The 23,194-nt window shown below is 36.4% G+C and overlaps 2 protein-coding genes across 2 annotated transcripts in view; both read right to left on the reverse strand.

Annotated features, from left to right (window-relative positions):
• Positions 1-23,194, reverse strand: part of LOC126759647 (IDLSRF-like peptide) — a 161,982-nt gene that overhangs the window by 94,407 nt on the left and 44,381 nt on the right. The window lies entirely within an intron of this gene.
• Positions 6,327-7,779, reverse strand: LOC126759631 (uncharacterized). Its single transcript, XM_050474558.1, has one exon. The coding sequence runs from the start codon at positions 7,580-7,582 to the stop codon at positions 6,464-6,466; it is 1,119 nt and encodes a 372-aa protein (XP_050330515.1). The 5' UTR covers positions 7,583-7,779; the 3' UTR covers positions 6,327-6,463.

Raw genomic sequence — 23,194 nt, forward strand, 5'->3', positions numbered from 1 at the left:
CAACGCAGTGATCTTAATTTTCAGGAATGCAGTTGAAGGAGTAGATAATTGCGGCCTGTGCTTGGTTAGACCCCTTCATGTAGCTAGTTTCTTTCAACCTTAGAGTACACTTCGCAGCAATGCGCTACCGGCAATGATTACGGGTGTTATGAGTGAAATGGCATTAAGTTCTATTGTTTGTGCACCGCAGATGCTGATGTGAGCCGCTCTTTGGACACGGTCAAGCTTCTTAGCGTGTTTAGCGTTTTAGCACCAACTATGTAGACCATTAAAGTAAATTCTAATCGTTTAATTTTAAGAAAATCTTCCACGGAGTTCTAATATTGCAAATATTTGCAACACTTTCCAAATTCTGCACGAAGAAAGAAACTTTGTTTGTTTTTAGGTCGTATTAATTCTTATGAGCGTAGCTCAATTATGAGTTTGGAAGTCCCCACATTATCATTAGTTAAAAGCTGTAATCTTATCCAATGCGGATAATATTGAAAGTCTACTATCTATCGAAAGAAAGGAACTTCATTTGAAATTCGAACCAACAGGTCAAACAGATAGACCTTCACTTACTGTTTGACATAACCACAAAAAGACAGGATCTGAACAAAAACAAATATGTCATGAAGAAATAAAAGACCAGGTTTATGGAAACTCCTTGCATACTGGACGAGAATGAGGAAAGGATCTTCTGTTTTGCTAAATAAAAACACCGGAATGGCTGCATGTGTTGAAGAAAAAATGAGATTGTTCTCCTGTATTGTAATGTCTATAAAAATTGAATCAAAACATTATTTTTCATCATTCATCATTATTAAATGAGCAATTTTTGAGAAAGGTCCGGATTTTGCGACTAGACGCGAGGCAATAATTTTTCATAATGACAACGCTCGGCCATATGTTCTAAGACCGGTTACCTATTACCTATTTAGAAAACAGCGGCTGGGAAGTTTTGGCGCACCCTCTTTACAGCACAAACCTTTCCACTTCTGAATAGCATGTATTTCCGTTGGTTCACATTCAAACAGTTTATCAAAAGTTGGCTTCATTCATTCTTGGTCGCCAAGTTGGCGCAGTTCCTTTGGTATGGAATCCACAAATTGCCAGCAAGATGGAAAAATTTATAAGTTACATATAAAAACTACCATTAAGAAATTTCTAGCAAGTCTTTCTATCATCATTGTATAATGTACGGTAAAAGGAATTTTTCCGTTAAGTTTTAACGAAGTGATCTTGACTTACACAAATATAAAATATTAAAAAAAAATCTTAAAAGTAAACCAGAACTAAAAAAATGTTATCTGTTTTGGGCTAGGAAATTTCAAGCAGTGTTGTGGAGAAACTTGTTGGGTCAAATCAATTCACCTCCACAGAGGCTGTAAATAACGCTATATTTTACCGACGCCAGACTTGCCACCTTATTCTTTTTAATATTTTTAATTCCATTTTCAATAGAAACAAAAATAGGTATGTATGCAGTTTTTACAAAATTAGTAATAATGAAATCAAAGAACTAAGAAACCTATACAACAATTTAATTACTGCACAAATAGGTGTCCAGATTAAATCAGCAGTGTAACCAAATATATTCGAGCCATCGATATATTCCCCGCATTCTATTAAATCCATAAAAAAGTTACCCAAAGAACGAAAAAAATTGAAAGTAGTGAAAAAATATCAAGTGGTAAGTTACGCTTGGCCGCGGGTGTATATTTATCTGTTTTGTAGCTACAACTTTATGGCGCTAAAATGTGCCACCCAACTTTATTTGCATAATCAATTCACCTCCACAGAGGCTGAAAATAACGCTATATTTTATTATTGCAACGCCAGACTTGCCACCTCAGTGACTCATTTAATTTTTTTTCAGTCCGGCAATAGAAGACAGTCCCAGTATATAGCTACATATGTAGTTTTTTAATAAAAAAGTACACAAATGCAATTTTATTAGCATAAGGAACTCGCATGAGCAAATACAAGTACACTTATGCAACAATTGGACAAATACTAATACTGCATCAAATAGCTGTCGTATGAATATCAGCTGTGTATGTCACTAAGTTCACTTAGCAAGCCTTGACGTGGCTTTTGCTTTTAATTTTCACCTCTGTTGTCATGTGCGGTGTCAACTGGTCCCTGAGAGTGAAATATTGTCGGTGTGGAGCACACGTTAGTCACCGACACCGCGTGTGTTTAGGTGCGACCAACAGACATTGGGCTTTGGCAGCTTTGTTTTATGTCCGTGGCAAATTTTAAAGTTAAAATTATAGAAGTTGCTTTAATGAAGGCCGACCAAAAGCAGGTAACTCTACTCTGAATAGGGTTGCCCTAATGGAAGAACATTTACGAAACTTTGTTGAAAATTTCTCAAACATTTGATGTGAACTTAAAAGAAAACGAAAAATATGTATCTGTGTATCCGAAAAAACTGAGTGCGAATGGCTACCAGCTTGTCTCTAATTGACAAAATGACGTTCAATTGACAGGCATTTCACTGGAGTGTGAAATTAATATTTCCAACGGTATGTGCTATATATTAGTGATTCGATATATATGTAATTGCCTCTTTAACATTGCTTGAAATTTCATCAAATTAAATTTGACTTTCCATTTGTGTTATGCCGTTGCTGATAACTGACAAAAGCTGGTCGCCTGAAAGCTTTAAGCCACTTGCGAATGTTTTTTAAAGTGACTTTCAGAAAAAAATATTGTGATTGATAAATAGTGAACTTATATATATATATTTATATATATACATACATATACTATACATATATATGTACGCATAGGTATTCATGTATTTCTGTGTTTTTTGTACTCAGCTTAATTTATCTGCAATGAAAATATAAATATTGACAAACCTATACCTACATTCATAACTGTATCCATGTATGTAAAGGTGGCCATCCGTTTGAAAGCATTTTTTCTCTGCGAGGCACGTAATTGTATTTGCAGTCATAGCAACAAAAATTATACAAACCTTTATTCTTATTTGTGTCTCTTAGCCGTACACCCTGCAGGAAACTCCTTGGCAACACTTTTGTGTATTAACGTGTGATCCAAGTAAGGGTACTTTTTTTAATAGCCTTTTTTTTGTCAGATCACGCGTGAATCGAGTCAAGCTGTAAGTTTATTTATGTTCGGAATCGTTAGACATTCCATCATGGAAAAATTTTCACTTGAATAACGTTTACAAATCGTTCCACTTTATTACGAAAATTCACTTTCTGTAAAGAATGTGATTCGCGCGCTTCGCTCAACTTTTCAACAACATAATCGGCCTACTGAGCGTACTATTCGCAAAACCATCACACATTTTGAGACCCTGCATGCATAATTGGATAACATTCGACCGAACAGACTACGTTGAGTACGCATTGAAGAAAATATAGCAGCCGTAGCTGAGAGTGTACACGAAGACCGTATAGAGTCGATTCGACGGCGTTCGCAACAACTCGGACTGTCGTGTGGAACGGCTTGACACACTTTACATCGAGATCATAAATTGAAAGCGTACAAAATATAGCTAGTGCAAGAAATGAAACCGCTCGACCCTTCCAAGCAACAATTCTTCGCTCTATGGGCTCCCAAGTTTGTTCAGCGATGATGCTCACTTCTTGTTCAACGGATGTGTAACAAGCGAAAGTGCCGCATTTGGAACAGAACAAGCTGAAGAGATACAAGAGCTAACATTTCATCCAGAAAAATCAACGATTTGTTGCGGTTTGTGAGCCGGCCGAATTACCGACCCATATTTCTGCAAAAATGATGGCAGTGAGAACGTATATCTGATACCTGAAATTGAAGCTCGTCATCGCGGTGAGATTTGATTTTAACAAGACGGTGCCACTAGAGAACACTTCGTTGAGCAGATAATTTGTTCTTAATTTTTTGGGCCGGTCGATTGGCCACCAGGAACGTGTTTGCTTCGAATCAGGCTTTAATGAAAAACATCATGCGTGTCACTCGTTTTTCCAGTTACCAGTCGAAATGCTCGAACGAGTCATCGAAAACTGGACTCAACGGACCATCTGAGACAAAGCCGCGACCAACATTTGAGAGAGATAATTTTCGAACAATAAATGACAAAAAATGTTCTTTCGAATGATAGTAAACATCCTCCATTAAATCTGAAGTTTGTGTGTTTTTTCATTAAAAAAGCAGTTAACCTTGAAATGGGTCACGCTTTATCTTGGAGAGTTTTGAGTTTTTTAATTATATGAAAATACTTTGGCTTTTATTATCTTCAATAGATTTCAACAAGAAAATAGATCGTTTTTGAATTTGCGAAGGAGGAAGGAGGAGAGTATAAATCTGATACAATTTCTAGAAATGTTGACTGTTATACCATTAAATTTCCAGATGCAAAATATTTATATAAGAACATAACCATTCTCTGATTTTAGAAAGATATCTTAAACGCTGAGCATCTTTTTTTCGTGTTAAAGTGAGTCAGTACACTCACCCAGTACAAAATTTTCCTACTGGGTACTCAAGCGCATACATAAATTTATAAAAACACACGATACAATCGCGACAACAGTTGAGGTAAAAATATACGCAGTAAAGCTGAAAATACCAATCAAGCCAAAATAATTCCGGCAAATTCGCGAAATGTCATAAAAAGTCGAAGCGAAGCCCGTAAAATGCATACAGTTTTTGATTTCTTCATGCGAATTCGATAACATTGAAATGGTTTTACGTTTCGCAGAAGCGAGGGTGCAAAGTGGGAAAGGAAGACATCAAAAAAGAATGAGCATTAATGCTGGGATAAGCTTTGAAATAAAACACGGGTTGGGCTTAAAGAATGCGAAATTAAATTGGCATATTATAGGCATTGCAGGGCGTAAGCTCATAAAGGAGTTTAAGTAATTCGCTTAACTCGCCGAATATGTACAACAAAAAATTTTATAATTTCGTTTAAGAGAAAAATTGTCGAAGTTGTGCAGAGGGAGGCGATTACAGCTAAGGGTGAAATATCATAATCATATCAACATATTTGTAATAAGCTGCGTAAGGCACTTTATCAATATAACAATATGAAGGTGTTGTTTTAGCTTAAAATATTTTTGACATCACAAAGATCCAGCTTACGTATTTCAAAGTTCAAAGTAAATCAATTTTAATATATAATCTAACCGAAGCAATAAGCTCAATTGTATTACGTCAGAAAATGTCCTTATAAGTAGGGAGGCAGTAGATGTGGTGGCTGCATGTACTATATTGGGTTCCACAGCCTCTAAAAGACTGTCAAGCGGTTGTTGGCCTAGTGACAGGTCACAACTTACTGGCATCACATGCGTACCGGATGGGTATTAGTAGCGATAACACATGCAGCAAATACAGGAGAGTAAGTATGAGCAAGGCTCTAGAACATCACCTATGCTTCCGTCCGGCTTTATCTAGATCTACTTTTAGATATCTAAGCGCTTCGTGGTTCAATGGACGACAAAGAATATTGAAATTAGATATCTAGTCGCTTTTAAAGTTCGCGAAAACGTGGACGTTCTGTATGACGACCCCTTTAGCTGGAAAATTGAACTAAACTAGTTTAATCTAACTTAACCTATGTAATATTTTTAGAAAACTAAAACACTCAACTCTGTTTCCTTCAAGCGGATAATTTATTATTTTTTTTTAACTATGTTTTCAAAATATAATATACGCCTTGGAACCTGGGCTCCCCATATAACGTTTATGACGGTAATAACAAAAAACTTCCGGAATCTTTTGCTGAATGCCGATGAGCAATCACCAAATCACCATAAAAAATTTTTAAACTTAACTTCAAGTGAAATCAAATTCAGGCTCTGCGGTACCTCACCCTTCAACTCAAATCATAGTAAAATGGAGAGATTTATTTTTCAGTCAGTATGGCTAAACCGGAAGATCGACAATTATTTAGATACAACAATGGAGGTATATTTAACTCATTAGCTTAACATTCTCGCAACCTTTCTATCAGCGTTTTAGAAATATAAATATTAGAGATATAGAACAATTCCAAGATTGGCATTATTTCATATTTTTCGTTATTCTTAAAGGGCAGATCCCTTTTTAGAAACCATCACACCTTTTTGTAGTTATTTTTCATCAAAGATATTCTATCTAGCTTAGCCGCTATATAGAACTAGTATTATCGAACCGTTGTATCATTCTATAAGGAAGGTCTCAAACATTCTTTACAAATATAATTCAAGGAAATTAATATAAAATAAACCCCTGTTCATATTTTTTTTTATAAAAACTCTGAGAGCTTAGTTCATGTTTATACCAACTAAGTAAAAAACCCAATTTTGTTTTTTCTTTTATTACATTCAAAATTCTTGTGTGCAAAATATTTTATTAATTTTTTTATATCCAAAATAATGCTCTTTCAGCTGTACTTTTTCTTATATTGTGACTTCATCTTATCTTTATATTCATCGGCTATTATGACTCTCATTTATTATCTCCAATAATTATGGTGTTCTCATTGTTCACCCTCCTCCTCCTCTTCTCCCGCCATGTCGATGTCTGCGGCAGCAGGTTGATCCGCCGCACCCATAGGCTCTGCGCCCTCAGCGCCTTCTTCGCCTTCATCCTCTTCCTCCACCTCTTCTTTCTGAATCTCTTGCGAATCGCATCCCTTTATCTCTGGCTCTGGTTCGTCGGGTTCGCAACCACTCTTTGCGATTGGACGCTCTTCAATAGTCTCTTTGTAGTACAAGTCCATATCGGGTCGGAACCAAATACTCTTCACCCAATCCAGATCGAAATCATACTTCGGACAGACGCAATAACGTAATGCACGATGGCATTTCGGACACTTCGCACCGGCACGTCCGGCATGTATAAACTTCTTCTTCTTCTTCTGGCAGCAATACGGACAGCGATGCGGCTCCTTTTTGGGTGCCTCGCGTGGTGGCTGCTTGCCGTAGATGAGATGACCACGCTTCTTAGCACAGAAACAGCAGTTGCAATCTTCACCTTCCGGTTGGTTGCGGCGCGTCAACATGCGATCGTAGAATTTCTTGTAGGCCACTTTAATTTTCGCCTCAAAGCCGCGTTGCTCCTCACACGACAAGCCATCGTAGCGTGCATAGCTTTCGGCAGTCTTTCGCGCGGCATGCACATACACACATTCCTCTGAGAAAGATGGTCGCCCTTCTTTCAGACGCAACTCGTCATTCGGCTGGTAGTAGAAAGCTTTGAAGCCCCGCTTGACAATCGTATAAGCGAGATGTGCCTCGACACGATTCATCAAACACCGCTTGCCCAACTCATGGAACAGGTCTTCTTTGCGCAAACGCTTCTTCGGCGTTGTGTCCATACAGTAGCACACCTGATCGTAATGGAGAAAGGCGTAGGTGACCACGTCGACGGTGGATTTAGCCTTGCATTCGTGTATGCCGCAGATAATCATGATCTGCGCTAGCGTATTGGACAAGTCCAAGACATTCTCGAGAAAGATTGAGGAAGCGTTGACTTCGCCCAAGCATTTGCACTGCTCCTCCTGATTAATGATGCCGAGGTAAGCGTGGCGCTGGCACTCCCTGTGCGTACAGGTGCTGCGGCACCGGAAATCGGGCATGGCGTGATGGGCCTGCATCTTGTTGTGGCAGCTAGATGGGTTTATGGATTTTGTAAGTAGAAATGATCACTTTTAATTTGCAAATTTTTTGTTGCACTTTTTTAATTTTATTTATTTTAATTTTTTTTTTTGCTTTACATTACGCGACTATCTTTCAGCATAAAAAACGCAATACTAAAATTTAGAAGACATTTGCATTATTTAGAAGAATAAGGAAAAATTCAGCTTTTTTATGCTTCAATTGCAAAATGAAATGTTGGAATTTGAAAAATTCTGACACATTTTTCTTCAAATTATTTCCCAATATTTTTGAGTTGCCAAACAAATAAAAATTTATTTAATATACAAAACATTATATTGTAACACTTTAAGGAGCTAAAACTGAATTATTCTCACAATTTTCGAAAAATGTGATGTTCAAGCAGATTGGCAAAGAAGTAACTTTGCAGGCTTAATACCCATAAACCCACAAAATTTTGTTAGAAACTGGGTGTTTAAGACCAAAAACAAATAATTATAACAGGTCAATTGAAAAGACTTCGGCCTGACACATAGATGGCGCGACTAGAACTAAGTCGATTTTAGTTAGCCTTAACTAAAGTTGAACAAAAAATTGGCTTGATAAGAGTCTTCGGACACTGCCAAGGGAAAATTAACCATCCAGGATTGGTATGCTAAGTTTAGATGTAGTGAAATGAGCACCGAAGATGGTAAAAGCAGTTGACGCTGTTACCGACGAAAACATCAAAAAGGTCCATGAACTAATTTCGGATGACCGTAAAGTGAAGTTGTTTGGGATTCACAAATATTTGGGTATGAGAGCGGTCTGCGCAAATTGGGTGTCGCGCGAGCTCATTTTTGATGATTTGGAGAAATGTTTCAAGATGATCAAGCGTAATAAACCAAGACAATGGATGAAAAATGGCTATATCACTTCACTCCAAAGCGCGGAAAAAGAAAACTGTCTGCTTACAAGGTTATGGCGTTTGTATTTCGGAATATTTTTTATTGACCACCTTGAAAAAGAAAGGACCATCACCAATGACTATTGCCTACTACATAGCGTTGTTTGACCGTTTGAAGAACAGAATCGCCGAAAAAGAAAGTGTTGTTTCACCAAGGCAAAGCACCGAGTTACAAGTCAGTGAAAACGGTGACAAAAATCCATAAATTGGGCTTCGAATTGCTCCCGCAGCCAACGTATTCTAAAAATCTGGTCCAAAGCGTCCATTTCCTCATCACAAATCTTAAAAGAATGCTCGCTGGGAAAAAAATTTCGTCGAATGAGGAGATGATCGACGAAAATGTAGGCTACTGAAGCAAAGGAGTAATCGCACTACAAAAATAGTATCAAAACGTTGAAGGGTCGCTATAATCAGTGTATCACCATTGAAGGGAATTATATTGAATAAAAAACACGAATTTTGGCAGAAAATGTGTTTGGCTATTGTAGATCAGGGACTTGATCTGTTATTACAAGTTCGCATATTCATAAAATTTTAACTAACTGCAGAACTTATATCGCAAAATATTATTTGATCAACTGATTGTAAAAATCATATCTTTGTTCCATCTGGCGAGCTTCGATAAATAACGGTTACATTATATTAGACACATAATTTGTGACATGAAAATCCTTAGGTGTTTCTAATGCAGTTTAATACCATGAAGGCAAATATGAATACAGAATTTTTCTGTCACCCACAGATATTCTGTAACCCGCAGCTTTCGATTCTACAATACTACTGTGATCAAATTGAAAGGTGAGTTAATTTATACTTCACAATCGTTACTGTTAGTTGGCCGTATCAAAATTTCACGTCATATATTCATTAGTAATTAAGATACGTGTCGTTTTGTGAGGCTCTAAAAGTGAATTCTTCGATTTTTACTATGTATTTTTGAACAAAGAAGTGCGATAATGTTTTCTCATACTGCTGTTATTGGCATTTCGTTTTCACAAATATCTAATCACGATAACCCTGATTTATCTATGCTTCAAAATTTCACAACGTTACATATATTCTCAAGCATTATTACTACCACCTTTGCATATTGAATTGGGTTTAATGAAGAATTTTGTTATGGCAATGGACAGAAATGGAAAAGGGTTCTTGTATCTGTATTTGCCAGAGTCAGTGAAGCAAAAATTAAGGAGGGCATATTTGTGGGGCCGTAAATAAGAGAAGTAATGAAAGATAAAACATTTTCATTCATGTCACAAAAAAACAAGTAGATTTTTGTTTACCAGTGTTATTATAAGCAAAGTAACAAAGATATACGTATTGCTATGGACAAAAAATAGTAAGACTTTGTTCATTATTTTAAAATTCTTAATTTATTCTCCATGTCTATGTCGTTCACCTCAATGTTATCCCCTTTGGTCCCAATACATTTGGTTGAAAATTTTGGCAAAAAACTCACAAAAAATCAATGTAGTATGCGACGGTGCATTATTGTGGTGCAGAAACAAGAGTTGGCGGCCCAAACTGTTAACATAACCCTAATTTTTTACCTGCCTTAAGGTGTTTTTTCGGCTTCGACTTACTTTTGCCACGGTGGTTCGTCGTCAACGCAATTCTCGAATAGTCTTTAGCGAACAAAAACACTTGTTCGCGACAAACAATTATCACCGAAGGCTTTCCCAACATCTGAACATTTCGGCACCAGAAATTTGATTCTAAACACAAAATTTAATAGAATTTTCCTGTTGATCATAAAAATGGCCAAATTTGCTGTTCTTCAGAAAGACAGGCGTATACCAAACAATAATAATAGTTTTGATGTGACATTTGACACAGATTTCACTGACGGTCATACCAACCTAAAAATATTTCGACAAATGGATTTTCGCGGGAAATTTACTATAAATTATAAAGTCTTACTATTTTTTGCCCACAGTAGTACTTACGAAGAATGGAATATTGATTTTCGCGAAATAATTGAGACGCCATAAAAATATATGGAAGGATGTCTTCATTTAAAAGAATTATTTCATAATACTGACTTTCATAATATGAATCTTAATTTAATATACTGTGTATAAGTTGTAAAAGTTGGAAAAAGAAAGATCAGAAAAGAGAGAAAATTGGTTTTAGAAAAAAGAAGAATAATTGAATTACTAAAAGCTGTTTATGAACATCTTCGAAAAAATGATGCACATATAACGCCCGCACATCATTATAGATCTCACAAAACCAATCATCGATACACAAAATTTAAGCCCATTACCGCACTGACAATATGTATGTAAGTATATAAAAATGGTTGACTAACCATAAAAAAATCAAAGCGCAGGACAAACTTGAAAACTCACTGTCAAGTTCACATGCAAACATTTTCATAATTCATAGCTAAGCGGCAAGTGCACACTTATCTAAGTGAATGTAAGCTGCAGCTAAAACGGGCTACACTTCCGTGACACAGACACCTGCTCTTTAGCCTATGCTTGACATGGAGCTCAAACGTTAAGCGCAACAGGAAAACAACAACAAAGCGAGACACTCATGCCAGCAGAGCACATGTGGCTTGTTAACGGCAAATGTGCCTAACACTAGTGATTCGCTTGCATACAACGGTACTTGTTAGACTTCAGGTGCTAATATGGACGCGGTGACCTCAGTTAAGCATTATGTTAGTTGTGCGGACTTTTTGTTGTTAGTAGTAGTAAGTAAGGGTGTGACTCAATATGAAGAAAATATTTTTGGATTTCTATAAAATTATCTCGTGTTGCAGATTGATTGTATATCTTCTTGCAGACTTCTAAAAGTAGTTGTGTAACTAAGTAGGTACTGTGAGTCTGAGTAAACTTTTTCACTAATATTCCGAAGTAAAGAAGCATTGGAGTTATTTATGTTCTTACATATAATTTGTTGTTGGTGACTCGTGTTCAAATGGGCTGTCTTAGTTCAATATTATAAATTGTTCTCTTGCACCAGAAGCTAAGAATGCGATGGATTATGAGAGTGGATTTTCTAAACCAGACAAAAACGCGAGAAGGCGAGACTTTCGTACAAAAATCACGGAAATTTAGTAGGTTCTGGAAGAATACACAGCATTTGGATATGGACATGAAGTGTAGTGAGTCCGACTCGAGAGGCTGACAGTCCTGGTTCTATAAAGTAAACAGCTTAAAATGTGTTTTTTGTTTTTCATGTTTTTCAACAATTTCTTATAATATCTTCGACCTAAAGATCGGTAGAACTAAGTTTATGTAATTTAGCAAGCTTTCGAGTGAAACCATATAGTTGCTAGTTGAGCCTCCAGGCCCCATCGTATTATGATCACTGCCTTATAATATCTTAATTAGCAAAGCAAAGCAATACCATACTTTGCATGAATGAAGACAGTTCGCTTTCAAAAATTATGTTTCACAAGTCAAATATTCGCTAAAAAATATTACAAAAAGAGCAAGAAATGGTTCGATCCCACTCGAAGTCATATAACTGCCATAAAACCTGAACGATAAAAATCAAATTCTTGTGTGGAGACCTTTCCATTTGTGATGTGCTTTAGAGCTTCGGTACCATCGAAGTTTCTTCTTGTTTCTTGTATTTTTACGTAAAAAACAAAATACTCAGACAACTTTTTTAAATACCCCGATTTTTAGCATAGTCTCACACTTAGTAACAGCATACTTCTTCAACCATAAAACATGCCGACAAAGCACCACATGCACACGCACTCTCGTTAATATGCAACAAGCACAACGTGCCACAACCACAAACCACTTGCAAGCCTTTAGGCCATGCGTTTCATTAACGGACTTTTCCACAGACGTCAGCAATTCACCATTTACATACTTCAGCTAAATATACACGCACACTCGTGCGCGCTTGTATGTGTGAGCCTATTTATAAATGCTAACTGTTAGAAGTCACTTCAGTTACGCTTTCCAAGCACTCAGTGCTGCACTTCAGCTTCGTGGCAGGCAGGCTCGCCGCTTAGTCGGAGCGGCACAGCGTCACTCATACGCCATGGCAGCGTGTTGTGGTGAGACCAGCAAGCAAACGCATGCCTAGACTGGTTGGTGGAAAATAACAGAAACCAACTTATGCTTAAGCAAACAGACGATGAGCAAACAAATAAACTTGCGACTTATAACTGTTTACTGCAGCTTTTCTGTTTATATTTGCGGTACATGCGTTTTTGTTGTTGCTGTTGTATGCCAATATTGTCTGTTTTTCGCTGTTTCCGCAATGGTTTGTTCATATTTGCCTTGGCTAATTGCTTGATTGACTTTCTATTTGTGTTGCGGCCATTTTCTTTTATATTTGCTTGTGACTTCCGCTCCGAAACTTTCGTTCCATAACTAACTTTTTCAATTTTTGCAGTCAGTTGTACTGTCTTTCGTTATTTTGTTGGTACGAAATTTTTCCGCAGTTTTTTGTTTTATAAATTTGTATAAGAGTTCTCGGCATCTTAATGTAGTAGTAAATTCTTAGATCAGAACTAAAATAGAGGCAATGCTAAATAAATTTAAGGAAGGCTTATTTTCCCTTGCGCGTAAAGTAAAATTTTGGGCTAAAACTATTAGTTTTCGGTGAGCTACAAAAATTCACTCTGAGAGCAAGTTTCCTCGCAGCTGGTCCAATATTATGCATTTACAATCAATTTCCAATAAGAATTTTATGATTTTCTTTAAGAAAGATCTAATAATAATAGCACCAGCGCAGAAAAAGGGATACATAGGAAAATTTACGGATCCGCACCTAGTATGATAAAGCAAAAGCAAACTGACTAGAACCAATACGGAACAATGGAATCTTTGCTCCAGTCTATACTCTTATTTCCTCCAATAATAGTATCGATAAGTCAGACCGTTCAGAAACCCTGACGAATTTTTCACCAACAGTAAATAACGGACCTGTCGAAAATGGGTCTGAGTTACAAATAATGAAATCACATAAATCAGTAAGTCAAAATAATAATAAGATCTCTGTAAATAATCTCCATTTTAAATTTTATATTATTGCTTAATTATTTATGTTGGTTACCAAATAACCTTATACCATGTTCAGACCGAAAATTTAAAAGATTAGATTATATTTAAGCATTTCATAACCCAACATTGTTCTCACTGCCGTTAGAAAGATCAAAAAACAGCTGTTATTGTCATTCAAGAATTCACATCGCTTAATATTTATCAAAAGAAAAGATTGTCATATAGTATTTTGAAATAAAAAGACGTTTTTTTTTAATATTTTCCATATAATAGAAATAATGGATGCATTTTTTCATTTGTTAAGTCGATTTTCAGATGAATTTAGATTCATTGCTTTAAAAAAAATTTGTTTGTTTACATTTTTTTTCCTTTGTAGTGTCTAAATCAGCTGTGATAAAGCAACAGATTTCCAGTGCTGACAAGTAGATTGCGCAAAATCAGAGTCGCACAGAGAGATTTTGCGTGGATCAGTTTCAAATCATTTCAATTAAGTGATTTGGAACTGTCATTTTTGTATGGCGAAATCTTGATAAATTTTTAAGATTAGTGGGATAATCCATTCAACAGCCGAAATCGTGTGATTAAGTGTCGGTCTGAACATGGTATTAAACTGTAAGTATATTGCAAGATTTCGCAGTATAAACAGAGGCTACAATATCAACTTGGAAATGAAAACTCAGGACGACACTGGAAATTTATTTTGTTCTCTATGAGCCATTTTTTGTTTGCGCTTTTTACTGAGATACCAGAAAATATAAACTAGCTCTTAAGCTAGACCCTCGGCTACATCTAAAGCCAAATGAACGTCTGATTACATAACATTTTATAAAAATCACTCGTCGTGGAGGGACTTAATTATTAGTAATGGGCGCAACACAAATGGGAACGCACATTCCTCCTACGAACTAAGAGATATATTTCACACAATGGGGTTGTGGACTGAACGACTATCTCTGATTGAGGGAAGTGTAAGGATACGCATCAACACTAAGCTAAGGTGTCGTAGTACCCGTTCCGATGGCTGAATAGTCAGTGAGTGGTAATAGGCCCCTCCGATGCCCGTACGAGATCGGAGGTAACTAATGTCTACTCTACACGTATCTGTTCAACGGACGAGGACCAACCCATGTATAGGTTAGGGAACTCTTAAGTAAATTTTTCGTATTTGTTATCTTGGTTATATATTTTTAGGAGATTTATTTGGCGAGTAAGCAGAAATAATGTACTCATAACAGAATATTATATTTCAACATATTTCTTATTTGAATATACTGTGGGGCAAAAATAGTAAGACTTTTTATGTTTAATTTCGCGCGAAAAACAATTCGTCGAAATATTGTTTTCCTAAGTTTGTATGATTGTCATTGACATCTTTCTGAAGTACATTAAGCGCATTGGGCGATTTTTACGATTCAACAAAGAAGTTCCAAAAAATTTTGTGTGCGGAATCAAATTTCTGGTGCTGAAACGTTCAGAATGTTATAAAAGGCCTTCGGTGACAATGATTTGTTAAGAGCAAGTGCTTTTTATTAGTACAAATTATACATCAACATCAACTGATGCTCAACACGTCAATAAAAGAAAGGAATTGGTGCCCGCAAATCGACGATAAACATTCAAAGATCTTAATGGCATCGTTAGAATATCGATCAGTGAAAGACATACTGAAAGATCACTTGGGCCTAAGAAAAGTGAAAGCACGATTGGTTACAAAATCACAAAATTTTCGAAAAACAGCGTCGCATTAACATCCGTGAAACAATGCTTTCCAATTACCTGGATGCCACGAAACGCATTACTACTGGAAACCGACGATAAATCCGAATATAGTGGCGAAGGTGAGCCGAAGCTTAAAAAAACACGTCAAAGTAAGTCAAAAATCAAGGTTATGTTGACAGTTTTCTTCGATTATCGAGGTGGGGTGCAGCCCGAATACCTTCCGACCGACCAAACTGTCAACAAGGAATACTATTTAAGTGTATTGTGCTTATTCAGCAAACTCAAACAACCTCTACGGGGACGCCGTTGTGAGTCAATTGAAGACTTTAAACGCTACGCGCATTGAAGGCTATTCTAGAAGTTTACTCTAACAACTGTTTCGAGGATTGACAAAAAACATTCTCAGAAGTGCATTGGGACCAAGGAAATTACTTTGAGGGCAACGAGATAGATTTTGAAGAATAAATTAAGAACTGAAAAATTAGGAAAAGTCTTATAATTATTTTCTCATAGTAGAATGTAACTCGATTGTTAAATTCCAACGCCTTTCCATAATTTGCCTAAAATAGGTGCTCCGCCAACGTTGAGTGCAGCAGCAGCGAAAGCTATGAATGTGATGGTGGGTTCCTGCCACACCATACGAACACATAGCGTCGTACAAGCTGCGAATTAACAGCGCGAAATCTTAATTTGCGTCATAACTTGCATAAAATTAGCCGACGTTAATTATTCGCCGATTAACGGCAATTGCTGACTACAATACACACACAGCGCCAAAAGCAGCGAGGAGAGGTTTCGGGTGACTCCGGAAATGTATTTTTAAAACCTCATTGTGTGCAGCACCAGCTTCTGTAGACGAAGGATTTCACTGACTATAGTGCTCTCTGAAAGAATGTAATATAAAGAACAGCAAAGCAGAAAAGCACAAAAGAGAATGCGAAAGTGGAGAACGAACTGCCGGAATTCTTCCATTTGTGAGTCGGTCGCACATTATTCGCGCTCAATACTTATTTGTTAGGCAGAAAGCGGAGCGTTTTCAATCGCGCTTTAAATGCCAAATCTGATCCCTGATAATTTATGGATTTATATAGCTTGTTAATAAAGTCTGGGCATACACACGCACACACTAACACGCTTACACACATGAATAGTAGATTGTGCTTGCATTTGTTAAGCACAAACAGTTTAGAAATTAATATGCTTGTTTGGTAATTTGCAGTTGGTTTACTGTTAATTGAAATAAACGACTTTGTTTGTGAATATTGCGTATACGCAGTGGCGCACCACACTGTTGATTACATTGTAACAGGAGTTTAGGAAACCGTGCTTAATTTAACCAGCAAAGGAAAGTTAATGTAAATTTGTTGTATATAATTAAGAACAATATTGTTTAAATAAATAAAAACAGGGAAAATAATAACAGCAGAGTATATAATTTATTATAAACAGAGTATTTGAAATAAAGTTTTATTTATAGTAATTTCGTACTTCTATGCTAATGTTTGTAATAAACTTCACTAATTTATACAGTTTACTGGTGTTGCTTGCGCTTAATTCGTGTTTATTATTTCACCATTTAATTGAAAATGGAAATTGTTATGCGAATTTCTTTGTTATGTAAATTTCATTACTATTTTTAATTATCAAGCATGTGCTAAAAGTGTTAATTGATAAGGAACACAATGATCAGACAATGTAATACAGCAACCGAAATTAATTCAGCACAAAACTGGCTACATGGCTGTAGATATAACATATAACAATTAACTCGACTGCTCTTTAAAAGACAGGTATATATTTCAGTGGACTATACCTTTAAAAATACCGTACCAAAAATGAAAATGAATATTTCAAAAACTTTTAGAATTAAAACTCTAATTTAGCATAGGGTAATGCAGTAGCAAGAGAACCCGTATGCTGAAAATTTGAAAATTTTTAAAAAGTGGGTTCGGCCCCGCTCTCTAATAGGTTTAATGTACATTCTCCTAGACCACTACAGCTGCGATAGCCAAATTCGCTTAGGACAATCTTTACAAGAACTATACCAATACCTCTGCCAACTCAACATATAACGGTATGGTTAAAAACTACTTAAAGCGCCAACTAAATACGCCAGAGACATTACAATGTACCTACGAGATGGTATAGAAGGGCTTTTAAGATGCCGGTGTAAAAATTGGCGAATGGAGATGGCACCGTCCCTTTCAGGCAAAGTCACATATCTCAGCACCTGCTCAACCGATTTAAATCAATTTCGCTACATAACATTCTTTTATCATTCTTGATATTCCCTATAGTTGATTTTCATCACAAATATTGGCCAATGTGTGATTTATATAATTGAAGTTCTGGGATTATCATTTCCCGACAATGTTATGTCTGCGTGTCATAAAGGGTTTGTTTATAAAGATTTTCGAACTTCCATGTGACGTTATCGCCAACATGTTAGTCATCTCTATGCAAATATAAGAGCGTGATTAACAAATAAAAGTATTTCCTTGTGCCAAAAATTGATAAACTGTGGTGAAAACTTGCCCTAGCCCCCATAAGACTAATTCCAGGATTTACCAACATCCGACTGACTTTACACCATATTATTGGGGATGATATGCGAGGTACTTTAATGAACCTTTCGGAACTTTTTTTTATTATGTGGCATATTACTAGTATATAGTATTGATAAGTATAGATAAAATCGGGTCGATACTACCCCCGACACTCATATCTTCTTCTTTTTCCTTATGGGGATGTTTCGCCTTCTCACTTTAGCTCGCCTTCGAACGGATGTTCTTAGGCTACTCAGAGGATACTTGGTCAAAGACCAGAAGTCGTGAGCTGCTTGAGTCATATGTAAAAGAATCGTTTCTGGCCACTCCCAAGTGAATGGCGATCAGAGAACTTTCCTCACTTGCGTGAACTTCTACACATGACTCCATCCTCCAAGATCTCATATACTACATTTATAATGATTTTCGTTTTTCTTACAAACCTTTTGTCGAATATGTCATTCAGTGTATGTAATATAAAGTTAAACTTCCATAACTCGAACTTCTATAACTCTAAGTTCTCCATAAATCAAGCCATTGACTTGGCAAGAGAACACAAATTTCATACAGATTTACTTCCATAACTCGAAATGTCTCCAACTCGAAGATTGCTTGGGAATTATGGTGATTCGAGTTGGGAAGTTCAACTTATATACTTGGATATATTTGCACCTTTAGGATTCCTATCATTTTTGCGGTTAAAATGCTCAGTTGCACCCTAACTTAGCCCACACTTACTTTTTTAACCTTTATTTCTCAAATTAGTTACTCGACGTTGCGAGTTTTCGAGAGAAAAGTTCTGCGAAAGATTTATGGTCCTTTGCGCGTTGGCCACGGCGAATATCGCATAAAATGCTGTACGAGTGTACGATGACACATAGTTCAGCGAATTAAAAGACAGTGGCTACGCCCACAATGGACGAAAACACTCCAGCTTTTTTTAACCAGGTGGAGAAGGACCTGGCTACGCTTGGAATATCCAATTGGCGCCACGTAGCGAAAAGAAGAAACGACTGGCGCGCTGTTGTTACTCATAATCGCGTAGCGGTGTCTGCGCCAATTAAGAAGAAGTTACTCGAATACAAGTCGTATACTTATAAAGACTGCTGGTATTTAAAGCAGTCATGCTAGGTCCAAGATAGGAGGACACACATGGTCATTTATGGGCAAGTGTTTTGTAATACGAAGAATACTTAAGTCGAATCCACACCCTCATACAATGATAAGACACCATTAAGTGCTGAAGCGTCCAATTTGATGCCAGCAGGTTCAGATCCATGTTATTTCAAACTTGTATTCGCTTAAGAGAGCCACTTGAAAAGTAAGTACTAAACACTTAATAATCGAAATACTGCAAAATTATTCAGAGAAATCGAGTTTTATTAAGAGGAACGACTTGTTAACTGGGCTTTTGGTCATTTAGCCCGGAACAGGAGAGCCTTGCTACCATAATTGTACTGTTGACTGGAGCTCGTGCGAAACACCGCCTTTTTGGAATAAGTAGTATGAAGTTTACCAATGTCTCGATCCATTTTTTAATGAAACTTAATACTCCATAGTAACGAATATTCACATCGCTGAAGACAGCTACACTCAGAAGCAAAAGAGTTATTGAAGTTAAGTAATTCTGCCTCAAAGACGCTGTAGGGGCTAGGGTAGGACCAGAATGCCTGAGCATAGCCTTCTCCAATACACTGGCATAGCGCTGAGACTTGGCCCAGCTGTAAAAAATCCCCAGAATATGAGTGTGTAAAATTGGCGATGCAGTTTAATGGAGAATATAGTCCATATTCTGCTCTGAGTCAGGGTTCAGAAACCTTCTAGCAATATGCCTATGAACGATATCAATGAGTGGCGACAGTTGAATAGCCATTGTTTTTGGAGTCCATAGAATATTACCAATATTGATGATTGCCACTCATTGAACTCACTCAAGATCCACAGTTTAGATGAGTGAACAACCAATCAAGATGAAGTACAATTAGGTAGAAACCCCTCAAATAATTGTGTTTACGCTGTCGGTGACTCGCTTGTAGTGCCAGTCATATTTTCTAACCAAAGAGTGTAAATAAATTGAACAAAAATACAGAGCTAGCAGAAGTTGATGAAGAAAAATGTGGATGGGAGAAAGCCATTATTAAAAATTATATCAAGAAACGTCACTCTTGGGCAATCTAATTTAAGACTTCTCAAAACGTGAACAACTTTCTTCTGCACTTTTCAGTCAACCCGTTAATTTATATTAAGGCAAATAAAGAAAAAAGTGAGAATTCAATGTGGTGGCTAGTGGTACGAAAATTTAAGGTTAGTTGTGCAAAATAATGATGAATATCGTATTTATTTAATTTTTTTAATTTAAAATTTTAATTAAAAACTGCGTCTTCGCATTGCTTTGAGCATTTCGTGACAAATTTCAATTATTTTTGTGCACTCGATTTTAATTTAAGTGGCAATCAATTTAAAATCAGAAACACCCACACTGCAAATACAAATACATGTACAAAAACATACAAAATTGGTAAGCTGGGCTAAGCCATTTTAATATTCATGAAGTTGAAAGAGTATGGACCGAAATAGGCGTGCGCTAATTCACTTTGACCGGCGGTGCATATTTCATGAAATAAATTAGTTTTTAATTGCATAGGAGTTGTATGCATAATATGAGCCGATGATACCAAGCGATAAAAATAATAAAAAGCGCGCGCGCACAAAAGTATGCAACGCAATGTCGATGGAAAATGAAAACCCACAGAAGCAAATTCCGAAAAAAAATCATAAACGATAACAGCGCAATATTCAAAGGCGTGCTAAGCTGTCTGGGTCGATAGCAAAAAGAAGCAAACAACAACAACTTTATATGCATAATGTGGGCCTTGTCATATTTGCTCACCCACCAACGCACCAATGAAATCCCCAGTTGACCCGTAAGTAATACGTCGCAAAGCCAAAAGGGCATTGAGCATTTTTATACACGCGGTTTATGGATATTAGAGTTTAAAGGTATGCGCTTACGCGGAGAGCGAGTGAGAGTGGGCATAAAAAGGTTGTGGAATTATGCTAATTTGTAATTGAAAATATTGGGGGTGGATGTAACAGTGGTGTAAGAAACAAAAGCATGAAAAAGATATGCTGAATAATTTATTGAATTTTATGTCATAAAACATGGACAAACATTTAAAATGAATAGCGGCATAGGCGCTCTTATGCGCGCACACGTGAAAGCCTAAAGGTATGCAACATAAATTTTCATTCCAGTGTTTGACGAAGTTTGATTAAGAAATTGGAAAGAGATAGACGCGCAGCGGCTCTAATTTATATAGAAGTTACTTCTTTTGAAAATTATCAATATAAAACTGTTATGGTTTCATTTCTAGTCCCATGCTAAGCGAAGAATATGGCACCACGCGGTTGCTATTTCACTGCAATCTGATTTACAAGCGCTTTGTTTTGATGACGCTCTAAGACGCTAACCCACTTAACGGAAGTCGCGCCGACGGCAGTTGTGCCTTTTACTCTTTCCCATCCTTGTGGAATTTTTAAGCCCCCACCAGCTTTTCATCTGTCATTTTTCTTTAACCACTCACCTTCGCGTTTTCAGTCAGTCGGCTAAACTGCTTAGCGAGCATGATTTATGCACATTTTCCCTGCATATTTCTTAAATGCTTGCCTATTCTATTTTCCGTATAAGTTCTACCTTGCGGCGCAATTTACGGCGCGTGCATTTAATAGCAGCTGACTCGTGCCTCTTTTTTTGTTATTAAACAGCGAAATGAAATAATTTTACTGCCGACTCAGCACGTTATTACGTTTCAGCACATGTGCAGTGTGCTTGCCAACTTTTAGGCATAAGTTCGAAAGGTGTTGAAGTTATTTGCCCTTCCCAGGCCAATCGGCGAAATCAATGGAAAGTAATGACGTGCATAAATGATTCAAGCAGTGGAAAGCAGAGAGAGCAAGAGGTTATAAATATCTTGCATAGTTTAAGGTGCCTACACATTTTTGAAAATTAGCGGTCTTGTATAAGAATTGAAAAGAGTTGCGGTCTTTTCACATGTTATAAAGTGTTAGCGAAATTTAAACTTGACATTTGTTAAATGCTTTACTTTAAGGCGTTTTAGTACAATTGAGTGAATGAGTAAATCTTCACGCTTATTATGCATATGTCCATTAATAAATAATAAAACATAACTATATTTTAATTCAAGATATTGTGTTGTAGAATGTGTTGTGTTATTTGTTTTTTTTTTTTTTTTTTTGAGAGAAGACTCATCACCCGAAAGGTTACTATATTTTATTAAGGGGTTACGTGGGCTTCCTCGAGTAAAAAACAGCATTTTTTCAACAATTTTTTTCCATTTAAAAGTTATAATAATTTATTAGAATTTTTTATTGTTACAAAAGAAATTCTGAAAGTTTTGAAAAAAAAAAAAATATTTTAAACTGCCATTGCGACGCCACTTCCGGAGACACCTCGGCAGAAATTCCTTACAGGACCTTTGAAAAAAATACGTGTTTTAGTTAAAACCTTAACTTAAAACTTTGAAGAAGTAAAAAACTGAAAATTGAATTTTTGGCAAACATTTTTACAAAAAAATTAAAATTTCAATCAAACTTTCATAATTTTTTTTTCAAATGGTTAGAATCGAAAAAAAATCTCTCATCCAAGTATTTAAGAATTGCATCTCAAAGACTTATGTAAAATTTCATGAAGATCGGTTGAGTAGTTCTCAAGTAATCTTGTCAACAGACTTCAAAAACACTATTTCGACAAAAATTCGTTTAAAGAATCTAGTCACAAGTACATATAAATATTTAATATGAAAATACTACCATTCAACGAGAATCAAATAATTTTTCCAAATGGAAATTCAATATGAATAAAATAAAAGTTCATATATCTTGTTCAGTAGAAGTATGTCTCTTGACAGTTCAAAATCCAATATATCAAAATTTTCAAACAGAATATTTCATTCAAAATAGTTATCTTCTGCTTTCATCCTCGCCAATGACTCGGCTATTGATCACTAGCAGTTTCGTTTGGCATTGACGGCGCTGCTAGAATCAAAGATATTTTGCGATTTTCGAATTTCTATGGTGTATTTGACAGGTCAAGTTCTCTAACTCGGATTACAAGTTACAGTACAATAAATTCAAAGCTGGACTTTCAGACGAACCTTCATTTTCAAGCGTTGGGCATCTCTGTGACGCCGTTGTAGCGAATTTTGCGAAAAGATCTTGGCCTACATTCTTACAAGATCAAACTGAAGCAAGAACTGAAGCCGCTTGACCACCAGAATCATCGTATGTTCGTGAATTAGGCAGAGCAACAACTTGAAAATGATCCGGAATTTCATAGAAAAATCACCTTCAGCAATGAGGCTCATTACTGGCTGAATGGCTTCGTCAATAATAATAAAATAT

The sequence above is a fragment of the Bactrocera neohumeralis genome, chromosome 2 (genome assembly GCF_024586455.1).
Source record: "Bactrocera neohumeralis isolate Rockhampton chromosome 2, APGP_CSIRO_Bneo_wtdbg2-racon-allhic-juicebox.fasta_v2, whole genome shotgun sequence".
NCBI classification, from domain to species: Eukaryota; Metazoa; Arthropoda; class Insecta; order Diptera; family Tephritidae; genus Bactrocera; species Bactrocera neohumeralis.

Bases quoted from the DNA above. Each gene is read 5' to 3' on its own strand.
- LOC126759631 (XM_050474558.1), bottom strand. From the start codon at position 7,582: ATGCAGGCCCATCACGCCATGCCCGATTTCCGGTGCCGCAGCACCTGT.